The 22096-nt window shown below is 37.1% G+C and overlaps 1 protein-coding gene across 1 annotated transcript in view; it reads right to left on the bottom strand.

Annotated features, from left to right (window-relative positions):
- The window catches only part of LOC150103900 (uncharacterized), a 132480-nt gene that overhangs the window by 19899 nt on the left and 90485 nt on the right, over positions 1-22096 (bottom strand). The window contains exon 6 of the mRNA XM_090397091.1: positions 20936-21076. Coding sequence (XP_090253217.1) covers positions 20936-21076 — 141 coding nt within the window. The remainder of the gene's footprint in view (positions 1-20935; positions 21077-22096) is intronic.

Genomic DNA, 22096 nt, shown 5'->3' with positions numbered 1-22096 from the left:
CCATAGAACACTGTTACGCAAATTGGAGCAGATGGGAATGGATATTAAATTGGTGATATGGATAAGAGAATGGCTCAGGGAGAGATACCATAAGGTGGTGTATGGAGGAGCCGAGTCCAGAATGAGGCAGGTGACCAGTGGTGTGCCTCAGGGCTCTGTGCTTGGGCCAATGTTGTTTAATTTGTATATAAATGATATAGGAAACGGCTTAAAGGGAGATATTCAGTTGTTTGCTGATGATGCAAAGTTGTGTAGTACAATAAAAAATCAAGCTGATGTTGAAAGTTTGCAGGAGGATTTAAATAAGCTGGTAAAATGGGCAAAAGAAAATGGATGTCAGTTCAATGTGGAAAAGTGTAAAGTCTTGCATTTTGGGATTAAAAGATTACCAGCTGTGTACTACATAGATGGAAAGGTACTCCAAGAGATTGATGAGGCTAGGGACTTAGGGGTATTGGTAGATAAGGAGATGAAGTTCAGAGGACACATTGCTAAGGTGTCCAAGATTGCACATAGGATTACTTGGTTGTTGAGGAACACACTGACATCCAGAGATAAAGAGGTTATTATTCCCTTTTATAAAGCATTGATACTTCCACATTTGGATTACTGTGCTCAGGTCTGGTCACCTGGATTCCTTGGAGATGAGGAGGCTGTGGAGAGGGTTCAGAGAAGAGTGACCAAGTTGGTGAGTGATATAAAAAATGCTCCCTACATTGAAAGATTGAGAGCTTGTGGATTGCAGAGATTGGTTGATAGGCGAAGAAGAGGGGATATGATAGAAACATTCAAATTACTAAAAGGTTTTTATAGGATTGATGCAGGGGAAATGTTTCAGCTGTGTGATAGTGATGGAAGAACAAGAGGTCATCTCTGGAAATTAAAGAAGAGTGTGGTTAACAAAGGTGTCAGAACAAGGTTTTTTGCCTGGAGGGTGGTGAATGAGTGGAATTCATTGCCTGACTTTGTTGTGAGCTCTTCATCTGTAAATGAATTCAAGAAGAGATATGACAGATATTGTTTTGCTAGTTTGGGTCTCCCGCGATGAGTCTACTGACTCCATGGAGATACCCGTAATAATAATAATAATAATAATAATAATAATAATAATAATAATAATAATAATAATTTCACACCAGACTGCCTCAAATGAACTATCATTCACATGTCTGTCCATGATAGTTCATTTGAGGTCGTCTGGTGTGAAATAGTGACCAACGCAACCAAATATTGACTGTAACTCATCTGCTATCATCAAAAGTACTCCTCCCCCCCCTTTCTATCTTCTCTATCCTCCCTGAAAATACTGTATCCATCAATTCCAGTAACCACATCTTCTGCTGACAGCCAAGTTTCACTAATGCTTATAACTTTTGGTGAGATTGCACTGACTAAAGCCAAAAATGCTTCCCTCTTATTTTGAATGCTTCTTGCATTTGTATACAAAAATTGCAGATTCCCTTTAGTTCTTGTACCAGATTTAGAACTGGTATACATGTCACTAATTTCAGTAGTCTCTTGCTGATTTATAGCCCTTCTATTCTGCAATTTATTCTGCGAATAAGGATCAATAATTATACAATCACTGCTTACATTTCTCCCTCTTACACTCAACCTTTTCAATTTTAGTTTCCTTGCCCAATTACTTCAACTTGTTTGGAACACTGTAACTTCTTCAATTGCTTATGACCTTACATGTTCAGATGCAACCCATCTCAAGCATACAGCTGTCTTTTCCCTTCAAACACACTCCAGACATCAACAAATTCCATACTTCTTTTTTGCAAATTCTTGGAATCATATCATTCATTATCATCGCTCATCTACTTAATTCATAATGGTCAAAACGAGGCAGCACACGCACTATCCTTCCATTGACACTTTTGTTCTTCACAATATCTAACAATGTTCTTAAATCTTTTGCTACCCGATTTATACTACCACTCAGGTCATTTGTACCCACCATAACTATCATCTTGTCTGCATCATGCCTTCTCTTTACTGCTAAAGCCACTCTCTCTATTGTTCCACCAGCCAAGCACTCCTCAGGCATACCTTTAATCATAGAATCACTATATATTTTACCACTCATAACTTCATTCAAGTCCAAACAAGAGTCACTCACAGCCTCATTTTTCTATGCTATTCAGCATGACTCTCCCAGTTTCATTACTCAATGCTTTTTTACTTGCTCCCTCATTCTTATGACATCTTGTTTCTTCTAGACCTCTTGTGCTTTCATTCTGTTGACTCCCAATCACTCCCATACTATTTATTTCTTCGTCAATCACCAAAGAATCTCCCACACTTAATCTTGTTCTAGTTATTTCAGCTAGAGGATTCTCTTCTCCATAGTCCTAATTTCTCTATTCAACCCATTTAACTCGGATTTAATTTCCAGAACCTCATTTAATTTCCAATTCCTCTTGCAAAAGATGAAGTTCACTTTTCATTTTCCCGAACTCCTGCCAAAGTTCATCCACTATGGTCCTGACGTCTGCTTCCATGCCTAATCGCTCCAGTCTATCCCGACACTTCTCACATGCGTTGACGTTTTCATTCTTCTCATTTAGCCAAACAGTCCATAGATAATTCACATTCCTTGGCACATACATATAACAGTTTCCTCAACGCATCCACTGCAAAAAATCCAACGCAGAGCCAGACTTTCGTAGTTCTGCAAGCTGCTGACATACGTTTCTTGTTGGATGCCATCTTTAGTCACTGAAGTAGTGAAACAAACAGCAGTGAAAACACAATATATATACAACAGAATTCCAAACAATAACACCACTGGAGGACACTTGTATCCAACTGAAGCACAACTGTAGCACAATTTGAGACAAAATGGCACACTATACTTTAATTTAAAAACACGTTTTCCAGCCCAACCATAATCCTACAAATCTTCTACATAATCTTGATAAACTTGATAAGGATAGAAGGGATAAAAAGGGAGGGGGAGTGCTATTGATGATAGATAAAGAGTTATGTCCATACAAGGTAGAGATGCAAGAGGGAAATAGGGCCAGTGGTTTTGAGGCAGTATGGTGTGAGATAGAGGTGAATAGAATCAAATACTTGGTGGGATGTTGTTATAGACCTGGTAATGTGGATGATGGTGACAGTGAAATATATAGTCAAATAAGCCAAGCAAATAAAATCATTATGGGTGATTTTAATTATGGCAATATAGACTGTAATGAAGAGATAGCAACTGGAAGTAAAGAAAATGAGTTTCTTGAGTTTTTGAGGAAAAACTACCTCAGACAATATGTAACAGAGGGCACACAAGGATTAAGGGTCTTGGATTTGGTCATCTCATCAGAGGATGTAATTATCAATGAGGTGTCAAATCATCCACCAATTGGTGAAAGTGACCACGAGGTGATTACCTGGTGGTTGCCAGCAGTTCAAGGACCCCTGTGAAAAAAGGGTATATGTGGAACTACAAGGGGGGGGGGGTGATTATGAAGAGCTCAGGAGACAGCTTGCAGGTATAGCATGGAATGAGGAGTTAGCTGGAAAAAAGATCAATGCAGCTTGGGGGATTTTCAAAAACTATTTAGTAGATACAATGTCTAAATGTATACAATGGGTGAGAAGCTTAAATAAGGTAGGTGTGAGATGGATGAATAAAGAGATTAAGCATGCAATACAGAGAAAAAGGGCATTGTGGAGACAGCATAAGAGAAGTGGAAGTAACCAATTTCATGAGGTCTACAAAGACCAGGCAAGGAGGGTGACTTGGTTGGTAAGAGTAGCTAAAGAGAGGTATGAACAGCAGTTAGATAATGAAGCCAAAAAGAATCCTAGGGAGTTCTTTCGATATGTAGCCAGCAAAAGAAAGAATGATTATGGAAGGATGACATTGATTGGAGGAATGGTATAAAGACAGCTGTTACAGAATGTGTGGTGGAGATACTTAATGAGCAGTTGATGATGGGGAGTAGAGACTGACTGTAAGTGAGCAAGAGGTGTTTGGGGAGTTGAGTAAACTAGATGTAAATAAGGCTGTGGGACTTGATAATATATCACCGTGTATTCTGAAGGAATATGCCAGAGAGTTGACATAATTTTTTAATACGAGTCTTGCACTTGGTCAAGTTCCTAAAGAGCGGAAGGAAGGCAAGATTGTGCCACTTCATAAAGGAGGTGATCGAACTCAAGCATCAAACTATAGGCCTATCTCTGTGTCAGGTGTTGTGGTTAAGTTGTTGGAGAAGCTTGTGAGAACTAGGATCCAGAGTTGGGTTGACAACAATGGTATAATCTTTGATGGACAGCATGGATTTGCTAAAGGTAGGTCATGTTTTAGTGATCTACTTACTTATTATAATAAAGTGACTGCTTCCTTGGACAGAGGAGAAGGATACACAGTAATATATGTGGATTTTGCAAAAGCTTTTGATAGAGTACCTCATGATAAGTTGACAGTCAAACTAGAGCAGATGGGATTAGATATTAGATTAGTGCATTGGATTGGAGACTGGCTATCTGATAGGTATCAACAAGTTGTGTATGGGGGTACAATATCCAGGAAAAGGAAAGTCACTAGTGGAGTGGCTCAGGGGTCTGTTTTAGGGCCATTACTATTTAACTTGTATATTAATGATATTGGTGAAGATTTGAATGGAGATATTCAGTTGTATGCAGATGATGCAAAGTTGGGACGAACCATAAAGAGTAGTGAAGATGTTGTGGCCTAGCAAGAAGACTTGAATAAATTGAGTGATTGGGCACAGAAATGGGTATGTGAGTTCAATGTTGCAAAATGTAAGATTTTAAAATTTGGAAAACAAAGATGGGATGCAGAATTTATGCTTGGTGAGAATATATTGTTGGAAGTAGAGGAAATAAGACATCTGGGAGTGATAGTGGATAAGGATCTAAAATTTAGGGGACACATCGCCAAAATTGTGAAGACAACACAAAGACTTCTGGAATGATGCAGAGGACACTGATGTGTAGAAGTAGGGAGATTCTTGTTCCATTGTATAAGGCTTTGATTAGGCCACACATGGACTATTGTGCCCAGATTTGGTCACCTGGTTTTCAGAAGGATGAAAAGATGTTGGAAAAGGTCCAAAGGCGACTGACTAAGGTAGTTTCTGACCTCTGGAATGTCGAGTATGAGGAAAGATTGAAAAGATGTAGTTTGCAGAGTCTAGTGGAGAGAAGGAAGAGCGGAGATATGATAGAGACCTACAAGTTGGTAAGGGGTTGCTATAGGATCAATGGTGGAGAAGTTCTACAGAGAATAGTGGGAGATCAGGGGAGAACCAGAGTTCATCCCCGGAAACTGTATAAAGAGGGTGTGAGTAGGGGAGTGAGAGGGAGGTTTTTTTTGTGCAGAGTTGTGAGTGATTGGAATGCCTTGCCTGAGAGTGTGGTGTCTGCAAGGAGTTTGAATGTGTTTAAGACATGGTATGATGAGATAAAAGTACCTCCTAGATGAGTCTTTGACTCCATGAGGTGTTGTTTAATAATAATAATAACTATTACCATACCCAACAACTCTGCATTTTCAAAAAACAACTAAATATCTCCCTTCAAATGATTTCCTATATCAATTATGTACAAATTAAACAGTAGTGGTCCAAGCACTACTGTCCAAGAATGCTGTGGCACACCACTAGCCATCTGCCTTTTCCTGGATATCACCAGTTTCATATCCATTCCCATTCGTTGCAGTCTGCATAACAGAGTTCCAGAGGTATCCTGCAGTATCATTGTGTGACCATTCCCTTCATCCAACTCAGCTGTCGCTCTATTATAAAAAGTTAGCAGATTACTAAGGCATGAATAACTCTTCACAGAGCCAATGCTTCCCCTCACAGAATATCATATTCTTATCACCCATTCCTGAATTCTCTTTCTGACTAACCTTTGCCACCACTCTTGGGAATCTGCTAGAGCTGAGACTTGAATTACACAGCCCAGTCAAAGGTATCATAAACTGCCTTGCACATTCTCTTAAAATGCAAGCCGTGAGTTTGCTAGGATATTTTACAATATCTTAAGTACTTACAAGTCATCAATCTCTCTTCTCACATCAGTCCCTGTCACCTTTGGACACATTGAGAGGATGGAAGGAGGACTTCTCAGAACAGTAACAGAAGGTAAAGTTCCTGGAAAAAGAGTAAGGGGTAGACCATCACTGAGATGGATGGATGGTTAACACAAACCAGATATTTGGATTATAAGACCATAGGTTTAATACATATATGTACAAATTGGTCGACTGGTTTCACTAGCAAAACTGACTAGCTTTGTCAAGACTAAACGGTGAAAAAAACTAATAAAAACTAATAACAAAAAAAAAAAAAAAGAAGGAATACAGTAACGGTTTACACTGGTTAGACGACAAAAATTGGAAGGCACTTGACATGGCATGCGATATACTTCAGTCATTATTATAAATATGTGTTACATAGGTTTTGGGATACTGTAGTTCTGCTAAACTTAATGAGTTAATAAGATTTTTCTATACATCCTTCAATATTACTCCTTGGTTTCTATTAAGGTTGTTTCCTGTCCATAGGACCACTGCAGATTCTATAAATATTCGACATCTGTAATCTATGGCATTGAGCTGATATCCCAATCTATAGCATGGTTTGAAGATGAGAAGTGATGTGCCAAACCTGAGGAGTCTGTTTCTGTTATGATCAACTTCTCTGGCATGTTCCTTCTGTCTAATTTCTAATATAGTCCACACGTACAAAGTATGCTGTACATACTTTGTACGTGTGGATTTCAAATATGGACTGCATATTTGAAAAAAGGTATATTTGAAAGAAGGTACACTGTCTTTAGGGGATCTTAAAAACTGTCTAATGGTAGCAGTCGGTTTAAACACCACTCTGATATTATAAGGCTTTAAAATTCTAGCTATTTTATTGGAGACTAAACCAACATAGGATATGACAATGGCTGATATGTACTGAGTTGCTATATGTTGTTGCTGGAGGTTGTTTTTATAGAGCATTTTATTGATAAAGTTTAGAGGATACCCATTTTGAGATAGATATTTGGAGATGTGGGAAAGTTCTGTACATACGTCTTCTTCGTTTTGAAGAATAACAGAGATACCGTCCGGTATCTGTGGGTTTCTTATATATAGTAAGTTTAATATCTTCATTCTCTAGTCTTTTGACAAGAATATCCAAAAAAAGGTAATTGATGATTGCTTTCTAACTCTAAAGTAAATTTGATTTTGTTATGAAAGGAGTTGATTTTTTCAAAGAACTCATGTAAGCTTTCTACTTTTTCTCTCCAGATAATAAACACATCATCAACGTATCTCCACCAGACTGTTGATTTTGGAGGGATGTTAGCTAGAATATTATTTTCTAATCTCTCCATAAACAAGTCCGCACATGGTGGTGACAGGGGATTGCCTGTGGCTAGGCCTTCTAATTGTTGGAATACAATGTTGTTGACTTTAAAGAAGCTGGACTTAAGACAGGGATGGAAACGTTGTGTGATATCATTAGGAAAGAGTTCTTTTATAATGTCTATGACTTCCTCAACTGGTACGTTTGTAAACAAGGATACAACAACAAGACTTGCCATTATGTCTGTCTTGGATAGCTTAACATTCTTAAGTTTCTCCACAAAGTGTTGAGAGTTCCTTATGTAAGACTCCGATTGTCTGATTTTTCCTTGTAATAGGTTGGCGAGGTGTTTGATTAGTAGATATGTGTGGGAGAATCTGCCATCTACGATAGGACAGAGTGGAACATCATCTTTATGTACTTTGGTGCACCGTAAAGGCAAGGTGTTATGGGATGCAAAGATTTTAGTTTTCTTTTTAACTCCTGAGGCCAGCCATTCAAATTGCGAATCAGAAGATTGGTTTCATTATGGTTATTCATGGTTGGATCTTTATTTAATAATTTGTATGTGGACCAGTCAGATAGTAAACTATTGATCTTACTAATATAATCTTGATGTTCAAAATGACTGTGGAGTTTCCTTTGTCTGCTTTAGTAACTATTATATCCTTGTTTCTTCTTAAGTTCCAAATTGTCTTTTTATCAGAAGGACTAGTATATTTTGTTTTGGTGGTTTAGCTGTCGAAAGGATGATTGTACTTTGGAATCTTATATCATTAGCTATTGTCTCCAGGAGTGGATAAAGACCTTTCTCAATACCACACATGAAGTCCATTTTTGGGATGTGGCTAGGAGCAATGGAAAAGTTAAAAACAAACGTACCAGTCAAGGAAGTCATAGACATTATAAAAGAAAATTAATAACGGAAAACTCATGTACAAAGATTATTTAATAGTATAATTTTTGCCTGTGTGTCACAGGCATCTTCAGTACATTTTAAGCTCAAATTAAACAATAACTGACAATTCCAAAAAGCGCCACCTAAGTAGCTGGTGTAAGATAACTAAAAAGGTCAATAAATTTCCTAACAAAAAAAAAAAAAAAAAATGTATACAATAAAGAGTTAGGAAATATTAGCTGATTTATAAAGTACTATCTTCCATAAAGGGGATAGATGTAAGCCGTCGGATCTGTTTAAGTTTGGAGACTGAGACTGAAGTAAAGTTTCACATGTTTCTTTATAATGGCGTTCCATGAGGAACCGACTTTTGTGAAGGACTCTTGTCTTTCTCCAATGAACTCTATGTCTAGTGAAGATGGCATGTTCTGCAAGTCCAGACTTTTCAGGTTAAAGTATTCAATATAAGATTGGTGTTCTTCTAGCCGAATAGAGGCAGATCTTCCTGTTTGTCAGAAATTAGATAATCCACAAGAGCACGGAATCTGGTAGACACCTGGATAATTAAGATGTGGAAGCTTGTCCTTAGGAGAAGTGAGAATATTGAATACTTTAAACCTGAAAAGTCTGGACTTTCAGAACATGCCATCTTCACTATACACAGAGTTCATTGGAGAAAGACAAGAGTCCTTCAGAAAAGTCGGTTCCTCATGGAACACCTTTATAAAGAAACATGTGAAACTTTACTTCATTCTCCTAACTTAAACAGATCTGATAGCTTGCGTCTATCCCCTTTATGGGAGATAGTACTTTATAAATCAGCTAATATTTCCTAACTTTTTATTGTATACATTTTTTTTTTTTTTTTGTTAGGAAATTTATTGACCTTTTTAGTTATCTTACACCAGCTACTTAGGTGGCGCTTTTTGGAATTGTCAGTTATTATTTAATATGGCTTAAAATGTACTGAAGATGCCTGTGACACACAGGTGAAAATTATACTATTAAATAATCTTTGTACGTGAGTTTTCCATTATTAATTTTGCATCTATATGTCTACTCACAGTATACCTCTTTTAAAACTTATTATAAAAGAACTCTTTCCTAATGATATCACACAACTTTTCCATCACTGTCTTAAGTCCAATTTCTTTAAAGTCAACAACATTGTGTACCAACAATTAGAGGGCTTAGCCATGGGTAGTCCCCTCTCACCACCATGTGCAGACTTGTTTATGGAGAGATTAGATAATGATATTCTAGCTAACATCCCTCCAAAACCAACAGTGTGGTGGAGACACGTTGATGATGTGTTTATTATCTGGAGAGAAAAAGTAGAAAGCTTACATGAGTTCTTTGAAAAAATCAACTCCTTTCATAACAAAATCAATTTTACTTTAGAATTAGAAAGCAATCATCAATTACCTTTTTTGGATATTCTTGTCAAAAGACTAGAGAATGAAGATATTAAACTTACTATATATAAGAAACCCACAGATACTGGATGGTATCTCCATTATTCTTCAAAACAAAGAAGACGTATGTACAGAACTTTCCCACATCTCCAAATCTCTATCTCCAAATCTCTATCTCCAAATGGGTATCCTCTAAACTTAATAAAATTCTCTATAAAAACAACCTCCAGCAACAACGTATAGCAACTCAGTACGTATCAACCATTGTCATACCCTATGTTGATTTAGTCTCCAATAAAATAGCTAAAATTTTAAAGCCTTATAACATCAGAGTGGTGTTTAAACCGACCGCTACCATTAGACAGTTTTTAAGATCCCCTAAAGACAATGTACCTTTTTTCAAATATGCAGGTGTTTACAACATACCTTGTACGTGAGGACTATCCCATAGGCCAAACTTCAAGAAGCTTAGAAATTACACAGAAGGAACATGTTGGAGAAGTCAATCATAACAGAACAGATACTTCAGGTTTGGCGCATCACTTCTCAACTTCAAACCACGCTATAGATTGGGATAACAGCTCAATGCCATATATGGAGGAAGATTACAGATGTCGAATATTTGAAGAAGCTGCAGTGGTCCTACAAATAGGAAACAACCTTAATAGAAACCATGGGGTAAAATTGAAGGATATATGGAAAAATCTTATTAACTCATTAAGTTTAGCGGAACTACAGTACGCAAAAAACTATGTAATGCATATTTATAATAATGACTGAAGTATATTGCTTCACGCATATCATGTCAAGCGGTCCCTTCCAATTTTTGTTGTCTAATTGATGTAAACCGTTACTGTATTCCTTTTTTTTTTTTGCATTTATTAGTTTCTTCACCATTTAGTCTTCACAAAGCTAGTCAGTTTTGCTAGTGAAACTAGTCGACGAATTTGTACATATACATATTAAACCTATGGTCATCATCATCATCATCAAATTCCTGCCATGTACCCTCAAGGGGTGTACAGGATATGACAGTACTACAAGAAAAAATTACATCATTACTAACTTCCTATCTACAATTTTCCTCCAAATCAGTCTGTTACTTCTCAAGACTCCAACATTATCAGATCTTATATTTCTATCGTCTAAGGCACTTTGTACCATATCCATCCATCTATATCTTGATCTTCCTCTGGGTCGTTTTCCTGCCAACCTGGCAGAGAACACTTGTTTTCCTAATCTTTCCTCTCCCATTCTATTTAAGTGACAATACCACCTGAGATTAGCTCTGCTAATGCATTCCTGGATGCTGACAATGTCAAGTTCTTTCCTAATATCCTCATTTTTAATATGATATTGCCATTGATGCCATCTGTTCATGCCTCTAATCTTTCTCAGGACTCTCATATCTGCGGTCTCTAGTCTTTGGTCAAGTGTTTTACTTCTGACCCAGCTCTCAGATCCATAAGTTAAAACTGGTTTGAACACTGTCTTGTATACAGCTAATTTAGAGTTCCGACTAATTTCTCTCTTATTCCATATGAATTTATTCAATTGACTTCCCACCATGCCAGCTTTGCCTTTGCTGATTCTGTTGTCTATTTCTATATTTAATTTGCCATCTTCAGTAAAAATCGTGCCTAAGTAGCTGAAATGTTTTACTTGTTCCACAGGTTCTCCATTCACAACACAGTTGACATTTTCAATGATTCTGCCTATTTTCATTGTCTTTGTCTTTTTATTGCTGACCTTCATACCATATCTATTACAACAGTTATTCAATTTAGTCAGAGAATCTTGCAGACTTGTAGCGGATTTATTTAGAAGTATAACATCATCCGCATAAAGCAAAGAGCTGACATTAACATCTCCACTTTTGATATCAGGTTTAATACCACTTTCCTTCATTATGTGATCCATATAGATAATGAATAACAGAGGGGATAATGTACATCCTTGTCTCACACCAGATTTAACATTAAACCATCTTCCTGTACTTCCTTCAATTCTAACTGCTGACTTACAACTCAAAGAAAGACTAAGTATTGCTTGATATAATGTCCCATTGACACCATATTACTGCAGCATATTGAATAGCTTCTCTCTTGGCATCTTGTCATATGCCTTTTCCAAATCGACAAAACTTAAATACAGATCTTTGTTATATTCCCATGCTTATTGGGAATAATGGGAATAAACCTATGGTCTTATAATTCAAATATCTGTTTTGTGTTAATTATAATTAATAAAGACCAAATATAACTTTCAACATGGATGGATGGTGTGTGTGGAGCAACTAATCTTCAGAGAGTTGAAGTCTCCAGAAAAGCAAACAGGACTACATGGTGATGGCTGGTGTGTCACATCACTGAGCATCGGATATGACCATAAGGCATATGTTGATGTCCGGTGAACATATAGATAGAGAGAAGTAGTTCAGCTAAGTAACTGAATTATTTCTTCTGCCTCTGTCACCTCTCTACCAGCAGTACTCATTAAAGTTATCCTTCCATAGTCATATTTTCTCCTACTGGCCACATGCCTCTTTCACTTAGTGAAAGAATTTTCTTTCACTTACTCAGCTAATTTCTTCTCATAATTTGATTTTGCCTTCCTTACCATGCTGGTCACTTTTTTTGACCAATCCTTGTACTGTTAATGAGTTAGCTAGTCACCTTTCTCCTTATATAAACTCCACAACATTTTCTTTGTTTGCAATTCATGATTAACGATACTACTCATCCATCTATCTCCTACCTGATTTATCCTCATGACCTCAAATATACAGTGTGATATTGTTTCTTCAAGATATCCCTTATTATCCCTTATGCATTGTGATCATCCTTCCCTTGTAGATCTTTATGGCATGTAACTACTTCATGCTGCCTCATAAATGTATCATAATCATCTGCCTTATAGTTCTACATATACCCCTTCTTAATTGGAATTTTCACATGTCCCAAGTCGAAAGAACACACATGATCACTTTCCCCAATTGGTGGCAATGTGGCCACCTTAGTTATGGACACAGTTCTTCTGGTACTATAACAAGATTCCACATTCTTGTACCTGAGTCTCCTCTGTCACATTCTGCTTCAAGTAATTATCTCTGAGTAAATGTATAAATGCTATTTCCTTTGTGCCCTATGATCTTTCCTTCTTTCAATTTATATCTCCGAAGTTGAAGTCTTCCATAATAATTATTTGACTTGAACTCGTACTAATCTGCTGATGCATAGCTTCTATCATCTAATATCTAACATCATCTCTGGCCTATAGCAGCAACCTATTTTATATTTTGTCCTATTAGCCTCAATCTCACACCAAATTCACTCAAAAGAACTGCAGTCTGATGTAGCTGCAATTCAATTGCTATCATTAGCAGTACTGTACCACCCCCTCGTCTTGCCTCCTCTGACCTCCCTGAAAATACTGAATCCATTCATTCTATTGCTGGAACTACATCATCTGCTGTTAGCCTTAGTCTACTAATGCCTATAACTTTTGGCAAGGTTGCACTAAACCAATGCCAAAAACTCCTTCTTGATGCTTCTAGCATTAGTATATAGAAACTGTAGCATTCCATTAGGTCCTCAGCCATCTTTACATCCTGACTTGATTACCCCATTCGATGTTGCTGCCTGAAAGACTAGAATGTTTTGTTCATTCACACAGTCATTCGCTTCATGGATACCTTTATACACACTTATCTGCATCCACTCTAATTTCTTTTGTTTTCATGAATTTGTGCTTCCACTCTTTCAGTGAACAAAGCTCTCTAGACATTTAACTCCCAATCCATTTTAGTGCAGTCCATCAGATTTTACAAATCATTCTGTCCATCAAACTCAGGCCATAGGTTCAAAAAATACACCATTTCTTTTGCACAACTTGCATATTGATTCATTAGCTATTAATGCCCTCCTTCTCAGTTCATCTGTATCATAGTGTTGCCGTAGACTTAACTTCACCCTCTTGCTTTTCTTTTTGCTTCTTCCAACTGTTTTGCATCATCCCTTAGAATACTTCTTGGGTACCATTGGTTCCAGCCCAAACAGTCAATTTTTTCACCTTTTGTTCTGTAGTCTGACAGCATTACTAATATTATTGATTTTTGCCCCAGGGAAACAAGATTTCGAGGCACTTTGTGAAGTACTCCTGTTATAATAGAATGACCATAAAAATTATCTGCTTATGCTCTTTCTCTTGTTTATTCTTACAATTTTATTTTTGACTTGTAACTCTTGCTTTTTTCTGGTCTCAGTTTGAGTAATCTCTTGCTGTTTTTGCAGCCTTTCAATACTGCACTTTGTCCTGTGAATGACTATATGCAAGTGCACTATTTCTTTATTCAGGTCTTCTACATTCTCCTGAACTTCTGCCACCACACTTTCAATATTATTATTGATATTTACATTTTCCAGTCTTCTATCACTACTCTCTTCTCTACTATCATATAATTTGTTCTCTTTGCATTCACTCTCAAAACATTTATTACACACCTGCTCATCAGTTTTGCTCTCCTTCCACAAATCTTTCAACTTTTGTAATGATTACATCTCACAAATTTTACACTGGACAAAATCACTCCATGGAGGTTTGAGGGTAATAATGATTACTTGAAACAGCATATAATGGAGGGAATCCAGGTTTGAAAGCACTGTATCTGATAATATCATCCGAACATGTATCCATAACCACTCTGCTCCCAATTGAACAACATGACCGTACAGTCTTATTCTGAGAGGATGCTATGGAGCTCTCAATTAAGAAGGGGTATATATAGAACTACAAATCTGGTGATTATGACAAACTTATGAGGTCAGGTGGAGCAGTGCCATGGAACAAGAAGCTACAGGGGAAGAATGTCAACAGTGCATGAAAAATCAACAAGAGTTGTTTGAGGAAAACAGTAATAGACTGTATATATCCAAAGTCACAAGGATAAATCAAGTGAGAGTTAAATAAATGTATAGCATCATAAAGCAGGAGCTGAAAAAAAAAAACTGTGGAGGAAATATAAAGAAAAAGGTGTCCACAAGCAATAGAAAGACAGGCAAGAAGGTTGACTTGCATGGTAAGGAGGGCTATATCAGATTATGACTGGAAATTAGCTAAGAAGACCACAGAAGAGTCTCCAGCCAAAAGGCTGCAAGTTCAAATCCCAACGAGCGGATGTTTGTGATTGTCTGTGAAAATACTATTGGTGGTGGTGGTGGTGGTGGCAGGCAGTAGATGGCATGGGTGTAGATAAAGCGGTTCAGTGTAGTTGATGAATTGAGTGGGGGAGACGGAGAATTGTAGAGTGGGTGCCCTCCCTTGATGAGTCTTTGGACTCCTTGAAGGTATCATGTAGTGGGCAAGAGGAAATATGATTAAGGACAGGATAACTTCAATTAGTTCTAAAGTCACAGAAAAAAGGAAATGATTGAATTACCAAGTAATCGCTTTCAAAGAGTGTATCATCCAGGTGGGGATAATCTATTATTGATGTGACAGAGACTGTTGTAAGATTTGAGGAGGAAATAAGAAATATCCATGTAAATACAGCAGTGGGATATTGGCGATTTATCAGCCCATGTGTTATGAAATTGTACAAGAGAAATAGCAGTGCTTCTGCCAAGCTGTTAATCTAAGTCTCAGCTCTAACAAGAGTGGAAAGAAGGCAAGACAATTCCATTATATAAAGGAGACACCAAGTGAAATGTAGCAAATTATAGACTATTTGCAATCTCAGGAGTAGTGGTTAAAATATTAGAAAGTTGGTTAAAGTTGGAATTCTGGAATAGGTGGATAGGAATACGATATTCCATTGTGACCAGCATGGCTTTGTAAAAGGTAGGTCCTGCCTTAGTAATTTACTCACATTTTATAACAGAGTTATGGCTGAATTGGATAAATGAAATGGTTAAATCATGATATGGTGAAGCAGAATCCAGAAGAATGAGGGTCACTAGAGGAGTGACAGAGCTCTGCAGTGCTACAGGGATCTATACTAGGGGCACCATTTTTTAATTTTTTTTTATTAATGATGTAGGGAATGATTTGAGGAGAAGTATTCAGTTATTGGCTGATGATGCAAAACTGGGGAGGGCAATAACCCAAGTTTCTTGGGGATGAGAAGGTGGTGGAAAGTATTCAGAAATGAGTGACTAAGATAGTGTGTGGGCTGCAAAATTCTTCCTGCGAGGATATTATTATTATTATCATCATTATTATTGGCTACTCTAACGGGTCCTTAGACTCATTGAGGGAGGCCCTAAACTATCCAACTATCCAAGGTCAAGAACTATCCAACATTTGCACAGCATCTATCATACTTTGTTTTGACTTCATTCACAGTCATGGTACCCACAACAGACTCTGGCAACCTATTCCACTCATTCACTACTCTCCAAGCAAAAAAACCTAGTTCTAACACCGTTGCTAATTACACTCTTACTCAGTTTCCATGGATAGCCTCTAGTTCTCCCACCACCAGACCTGTTCTGAAAATTTTTCTATGAATTAATCTTGTAAAAACCCCTCATTAATTTGTATGTCTCAATCATATCACCCCTTTTTCCACCTATCAACCAGTTTCTGTAACTCACAAATCTTCAACCTGTTCTCGTAAGGTTCATTCCATAGACCTGCTGTGTAGGTTGCAAAGTTTAGTTGACAGGCAAAAAAGAGGACACGTGATAAATACTTATCAGTTAATAAAGAGGTTCTATAAGATTGATACAAAAGAAATTTTTCAATACATGATGACTAAGGAGAGAACCTGGGATTAGCCTGCAAGTTGTGTATGGTGAATGACTAGGATTATCACAGGTAGTTTTGATTGACCTAACAACGTACAAGTTTAAGATCAGGTATGATAGGAACTATGTGAATAATTGTTAGTATTGGTCTTTTGCAATGAGCCTTCTGACTCCATGGAGATGTCCATAATCATAAAACAAATACTCTCCATACAATTAATATCAAACCATACCACAAGGTAGATGATTACTAATCTGATGGAAAGACTATTTATAACTGTGCTTTTTGAGGAAATTACAATGTATACTGAATATTATTTACAATAACTTTAATTAAATTAATTTAATTAAGAACTTTAATTAATTAGCAACTAGAGCAACCATAGTGGTGAAACCAAATGTGGTCCATGTGTTCAGAAGTTTTGATATTGGCTGTCCAATATTTTGGAAAAATCATATTGCCAACATCGGGAGACAGCACAGTATGATATGAGTACATTGGTACTAGCAGTGGCTAAATGAGACTGAAGCAAGTCAACCAATGTTGTACCCAAAGTCCTAAATAGTGCTCCCTAGCAGGCTAAATTGGGTGATCTTTGCTGCTCAACTGGGGATCTGAGTATGAGTGCTTCCCAAATCTGCAGTAGTTTCATACACCCAAATTTGTTGAGGTTTGGGAAGTTTCTTAAGGCTGAGGCAGATTCCAGGAGTAGCCTCTCATATTTGTATTTGCTGTGGTGGAGTAAAGTGGCCTTCTTCTAGCGTATACTGTGGTGGGTATTCAACAGATGGTCAGCAAGCTCAGAGCAACTGTAGTGGTGAACCAAATGTGGTTCATTATTCTTATTATTATTATTATTAACATCTGTCCTCCATGGAGTTGGAGACTCATTGTGGAAGGTATGCACTATTGCACACAATGCTCATCCAACCATGCCTTAAAATGATTCAATGGTCTACATTCAAAACACACTCAGGCAATGCATTCCACTCACCAACCACTCTCCATGCAAAGAAAATTCTCCTCACTCCTCTGCTCACACCCTCCTTATACAGTTTCCAGCGATGACCTCTTGTTCTACTCCTATCTTCCATTCTATGAAAAATCTCTTTCTGATGTCAACCTGATAACAACCCCTGACTAGCTTATGTCTCAATCATATCCTCCCCTCTTCCCCCTATTCACGAGGCTTTGTACTTACATTCTCTCAATCTGTCCTCATACTCCACATTCCAAAGATCACTGACCACCTTTATGAATCTTCCCTGGACCATTTCCAACATATCCTCATTACTATGAAAGCGCAGTGACCAAATCTGTGCACAATAATCCATGTGAGGCCTGATCAAGGTTATATACAATGGCATCATAACCTATCTATTTCTGCATGTCAGGGTCCTCTGCATCATTGCCATTACTTGATGTGATGTCTTCACAATTTGTGCAATGTGGCCCCTGAATTTCAGGTACTTTTCCACCACCACTCACAGATCTCTCATTTCCTATACCTCCTTTAAAGTTTCCCCACCAAGTGTATACTTTACATCCCATCATTGCTTACCGAATTTCAACATTGAACTGACAGTTCCACTTACCTTACCATTCATACAATATATTCAAGCAGATGTAATGGCCCAATTTTGCATTGTCTGCAAACAGCTGCATATCACTAGTTAAACCCATCCCAATATCATTAATATACAAATTGAACAACAATGGTCTCAAAACTGACCCCTGAGGTACATTTGTGTCAGCTCGTGGCTTGAAATCGTGGGGATGCTGCGACTTTCGAAATATACATACACACTGTAAGTACAGTGTATACGTGTTTGGATAAAATATCAAAATTATGGTAAAAATTTAAAAAAAAATTAAACATGGAAAAATAATGTTTATTATCGATAAAATTATACAGTTTGGTATAATTCAAAATTAGTTAAAAATAAAATCCATTCCTTTAATTGTAATTAAAGGAATGGATTTACAATTTTTGGACATTACAATTAAATCTTTTAATTGTAATGTCCAAATATTTAAAGAGACAGAGTAAAGACGATAAGTACTACGAACACTCTACTACTAGCGTGAACTACATATAAACAACAGTGGAACTGCGCGATCGACAGTGCTACATTACGCTTATAGCTCGCATCTCATTATGACTTGCATATGCTTGCGCGTATAGCAATATGACACTGTGGTAAACACAGTGCTGCTAGCGTCCTTCGCCCTCCTAAGTGTTACAGGATGGATTTTTATTATTTTTTATACAAAATATGAGAATTGTATAGGATTGTTGATGATAAAATTAAATATTACAAGCAAATATAAATAAATTAATAAATACATTTATATATTGAGAAAAACTGAGGGGTGCTGCAGTTCTGCAGTGCCTATGCATGAGCAGTCCCTGGGTACACCACTAGTGACCTTTCTTTTGTGTTCAGAATGTGTTCATGTGTTCTGAAAAATGCTGATGTTGCCAGTCCTGCCTGTTTAGCCATAGCTGGACAGTTTGTAACTGCAAGGAACCTGGTAAACACCAGGCAGGTCTTGGGAGTGTGACTGATCTTTGGAAGAGCAGATAAGGAATTCCAATTTCTTATATAGTCTGTAAGTGGCTGTATGGTTTTATTTCTTTTGGATTTTTGTCAATTTTTCAGATGTGCTCTGAATATTTGGAATAATGATAGATTTTGTGTAGTCTCTATTCTGGAAGGAGAGGGGGAAATTATGGGGTTTTAATATTTTCTGAATTTTGTGGGGACTATAGTCATTGGCTAACAAAGTGTTGTGAATGTGGTCAAGTTCAGTGGTTAGGGTGGCTTTTATGAGAACCAATTACTTTTGCCCTGTTATATAGGGTTTTTATAATCTCATATTGTCTGAGGAGGGGAAGTAACTGCCGGTGAATGTATCTATCAGTGTATATGTGTGTGGATTTTCTGCAAACAGAGAATACCAGGATCCATCAGGCTGGCATGTACAGTGATACCTCGGCTAACGAAGGTAATCTGTTAGCCGAAATCTTCGTTAGCCAAAATCACGTTTCGGCTAACCGAGTTTAATTCGTTTAATTCGTTCTGGATGCTGCCTACTATTTAAAGATAAGTTTTATAAAATAGTAAAAAAGCATACTATAAAAGGGCAAAAACTCAATTAGATAACAATAGAATTTACTAATTATAAATTAATCCCCCATAGTAGAATTTAGCCAAGTAAAGAATAAATGTTATCACACTTACCTCTCGCATTCACAGCCACATGGAGCATGCACCGTACTGACACTGGTATGAGGCATCTCACTTCTCGCTGTCTTGAACGTGAACAACCCAGTCGGGTTGGTGGGTCTCCCCCATGTGATGTGGTGTGGGCAGCTCATTTCTTTGTCACACACATACAAATGGAAAAGATAAGCTCCTGGAATGGCCTGATCGTTCATGTTGTTTGCTGCTTTATGTTAGCACGCACATCCACTAAAACATTCGTTAGCCGAGTCCAAAAAACCGAAAAAATCTTCATTAGCCGAAAAATTCATTAGCAGGGTTACTTGTTAGCTGAGGTATCACTGTAATCAAATTGTCTAGGAAGTGGACACTGTTGTTGTTTTCCTTTTCTAAGACAAACTGGATCCTGGAATGTTATTTGTTTAGATGTGTTAAGAAAATTTTGAGTGCATCCAGGCCATGTGGCCAAATGGCATATAGTATCTTCTATTTCAGTCCTGTTTCAATTTATCATAAACTCTGACTATTTCATTCGTCAAGGAAAATTCTACAAACAGATGGAGGGGGCAGCCATGCTCTACTATCCACACCATAACCATCCACACTCGCACCACCTGCCAGGTAGTGCTTACCAGGTTTCTTGCAGTTCTACTATGGAGAAACAGGCAGGATAGCCAACATCAGAATTTCCAAACATATGGACTACATCTGGTTCCATTACTACAGTTGCTCTGGGGTTAGTAACCATGCATTGGATGCCCACCACAAGATAGACTTGAAGAAGGCCAATTTACTCCACCACAGCAAATACAAATATGAGAGGCTTTTCCTGGAATTTGTCTTGTCTTTAAGAAACTTTCCAAACCTCAAAAATTGGGTGCATGAATCGGCCCCAAATTTGGAAAGCACTCATCCTCAGATCTTCACTCCAACAGCCAAGAGTACCCATTTTAGTCCACTAGAGGTCACTATTATGACTTTAGGCACACGTTTAGTTGCTTTGCTTCAGCCTCATTTACCCAGTGTTAGTACCTGCATGCAGATATCATATTATACTGTGTTCCCTCATTATGGTGAGATGACTTTGCCAAAATATCAGAAGTATTAACTAAAATTATTGTAATTAATAATCAGCATATGTTTTAATTTCCTCAAAATATACAGATATGATTCCTAATCTGTTATATGAGAATATTAAAAATCTAAGATTATCAAAATGAAAAAGTCACAGATGTTTTCAACTAGTTTAAGATAAAATAAATAAGGTTTTTCTCTTTATAAGTTTTCATTTTTATTATACAAACTCACAACTTCTTCCTTCATTTCTTGCTTCAGCTCGATCAGATCTTTATCTTCAGAGTATTTTAACAGTTCTTCCATACTCTTTGCCCATAATTCTGATAACTTGAATATATCACTGTCTGGAGAACACTGCATCTCTCTATCATCCTAAAATTTCATAAACTTAATGTTAAGAAATGCTAGAAATACACAGACACACACCTAATCTAAGAAACATATCACGCTCCATTATCTGAACTCCCTAAAATTTCTAGCAGTCTAATGTAGACATTATGCTATTCAGAGTATTGAAGTGTATAACATATTTTGGAAGGACCATCGTTCCAAAATATATTATACACTTCAGTATATGTTATACACTTCAAATGGGTAAAAAAAAAGCTAGAGTGTAACCTATGATAAATAACGAGTTATATTCTCTCAGAGAGTACCGGATGGAAAATGGCATTGATGGCTTTTTAAAAGGATATCACCACAGGCCAAGGAACACAGAAGATAGTGAAAAAAAATTATTTATGGAAATAAGTTTCGCAAGTGCAAAATAATTTATCATTAAGAGAGATTATAACTATCACTATAAACTGGGCAAGGAAACAGCATATAGTAATAAACGAACTAAATTTCTGGAATTATTGAGGTACAAAAGTCTTAGCTGGCATGTAGTGGAACAAACCCAGGATTAAGAATTTTGGATCTGGTCATGCACAGAGAATTAGATCATGAGTAATATGTCATATTTACTTGAATTTGGTGAGAATGATCATGTAGTCTTGACTTAGAAGATGAATAGGCACGGGGAGAGATCAAGGAGAAAAGAATTTAACTGGAATTAAAAGGCGTGTTTATAACAAAGTTAAAAGGCGAGCTTTGAGATGTACTCTGGCTATTATGCTAATAAAAATTCAAACAAATGAGTAATGCATTAGATCTAGATAAGAAATATTTGTCAGTGGCTAAATTGCATACCTTGGGTTAAAATGATATAGCAATTTGGAGTAAAATGGATAACTAGGAAAATCAAACAGGAATTGCAGAGGGTTATGGAAGAAACATAAAGGAAGATGTAAAGAACAGTTGCAGGAGGTACTAAGGCTCAGGTCAGGATGGTGACTAGTATAATAAGATGAGAAAAATTATGATACAAGAAGAGACTAGCTCTGTGATCAA

This window comes from Typopeltis vanoorti, chromosome 8, assembly GCF_054136105.1.
Source record: "Typopeltis vanoorti isolate ZY-2024b chromosome 8, IOZ_Tvanoo_1.0, whole genome shotgun sequence".
NCBI lineage: Eukaryota > Metazoa > Arthropoda > Arachnida > Uropygi > Thelyphonidae > Typopeltis > Typopeltis vanoorti.
This window is presented reverse-complemented; position numbering and strand designations above follow the sequence as displayed.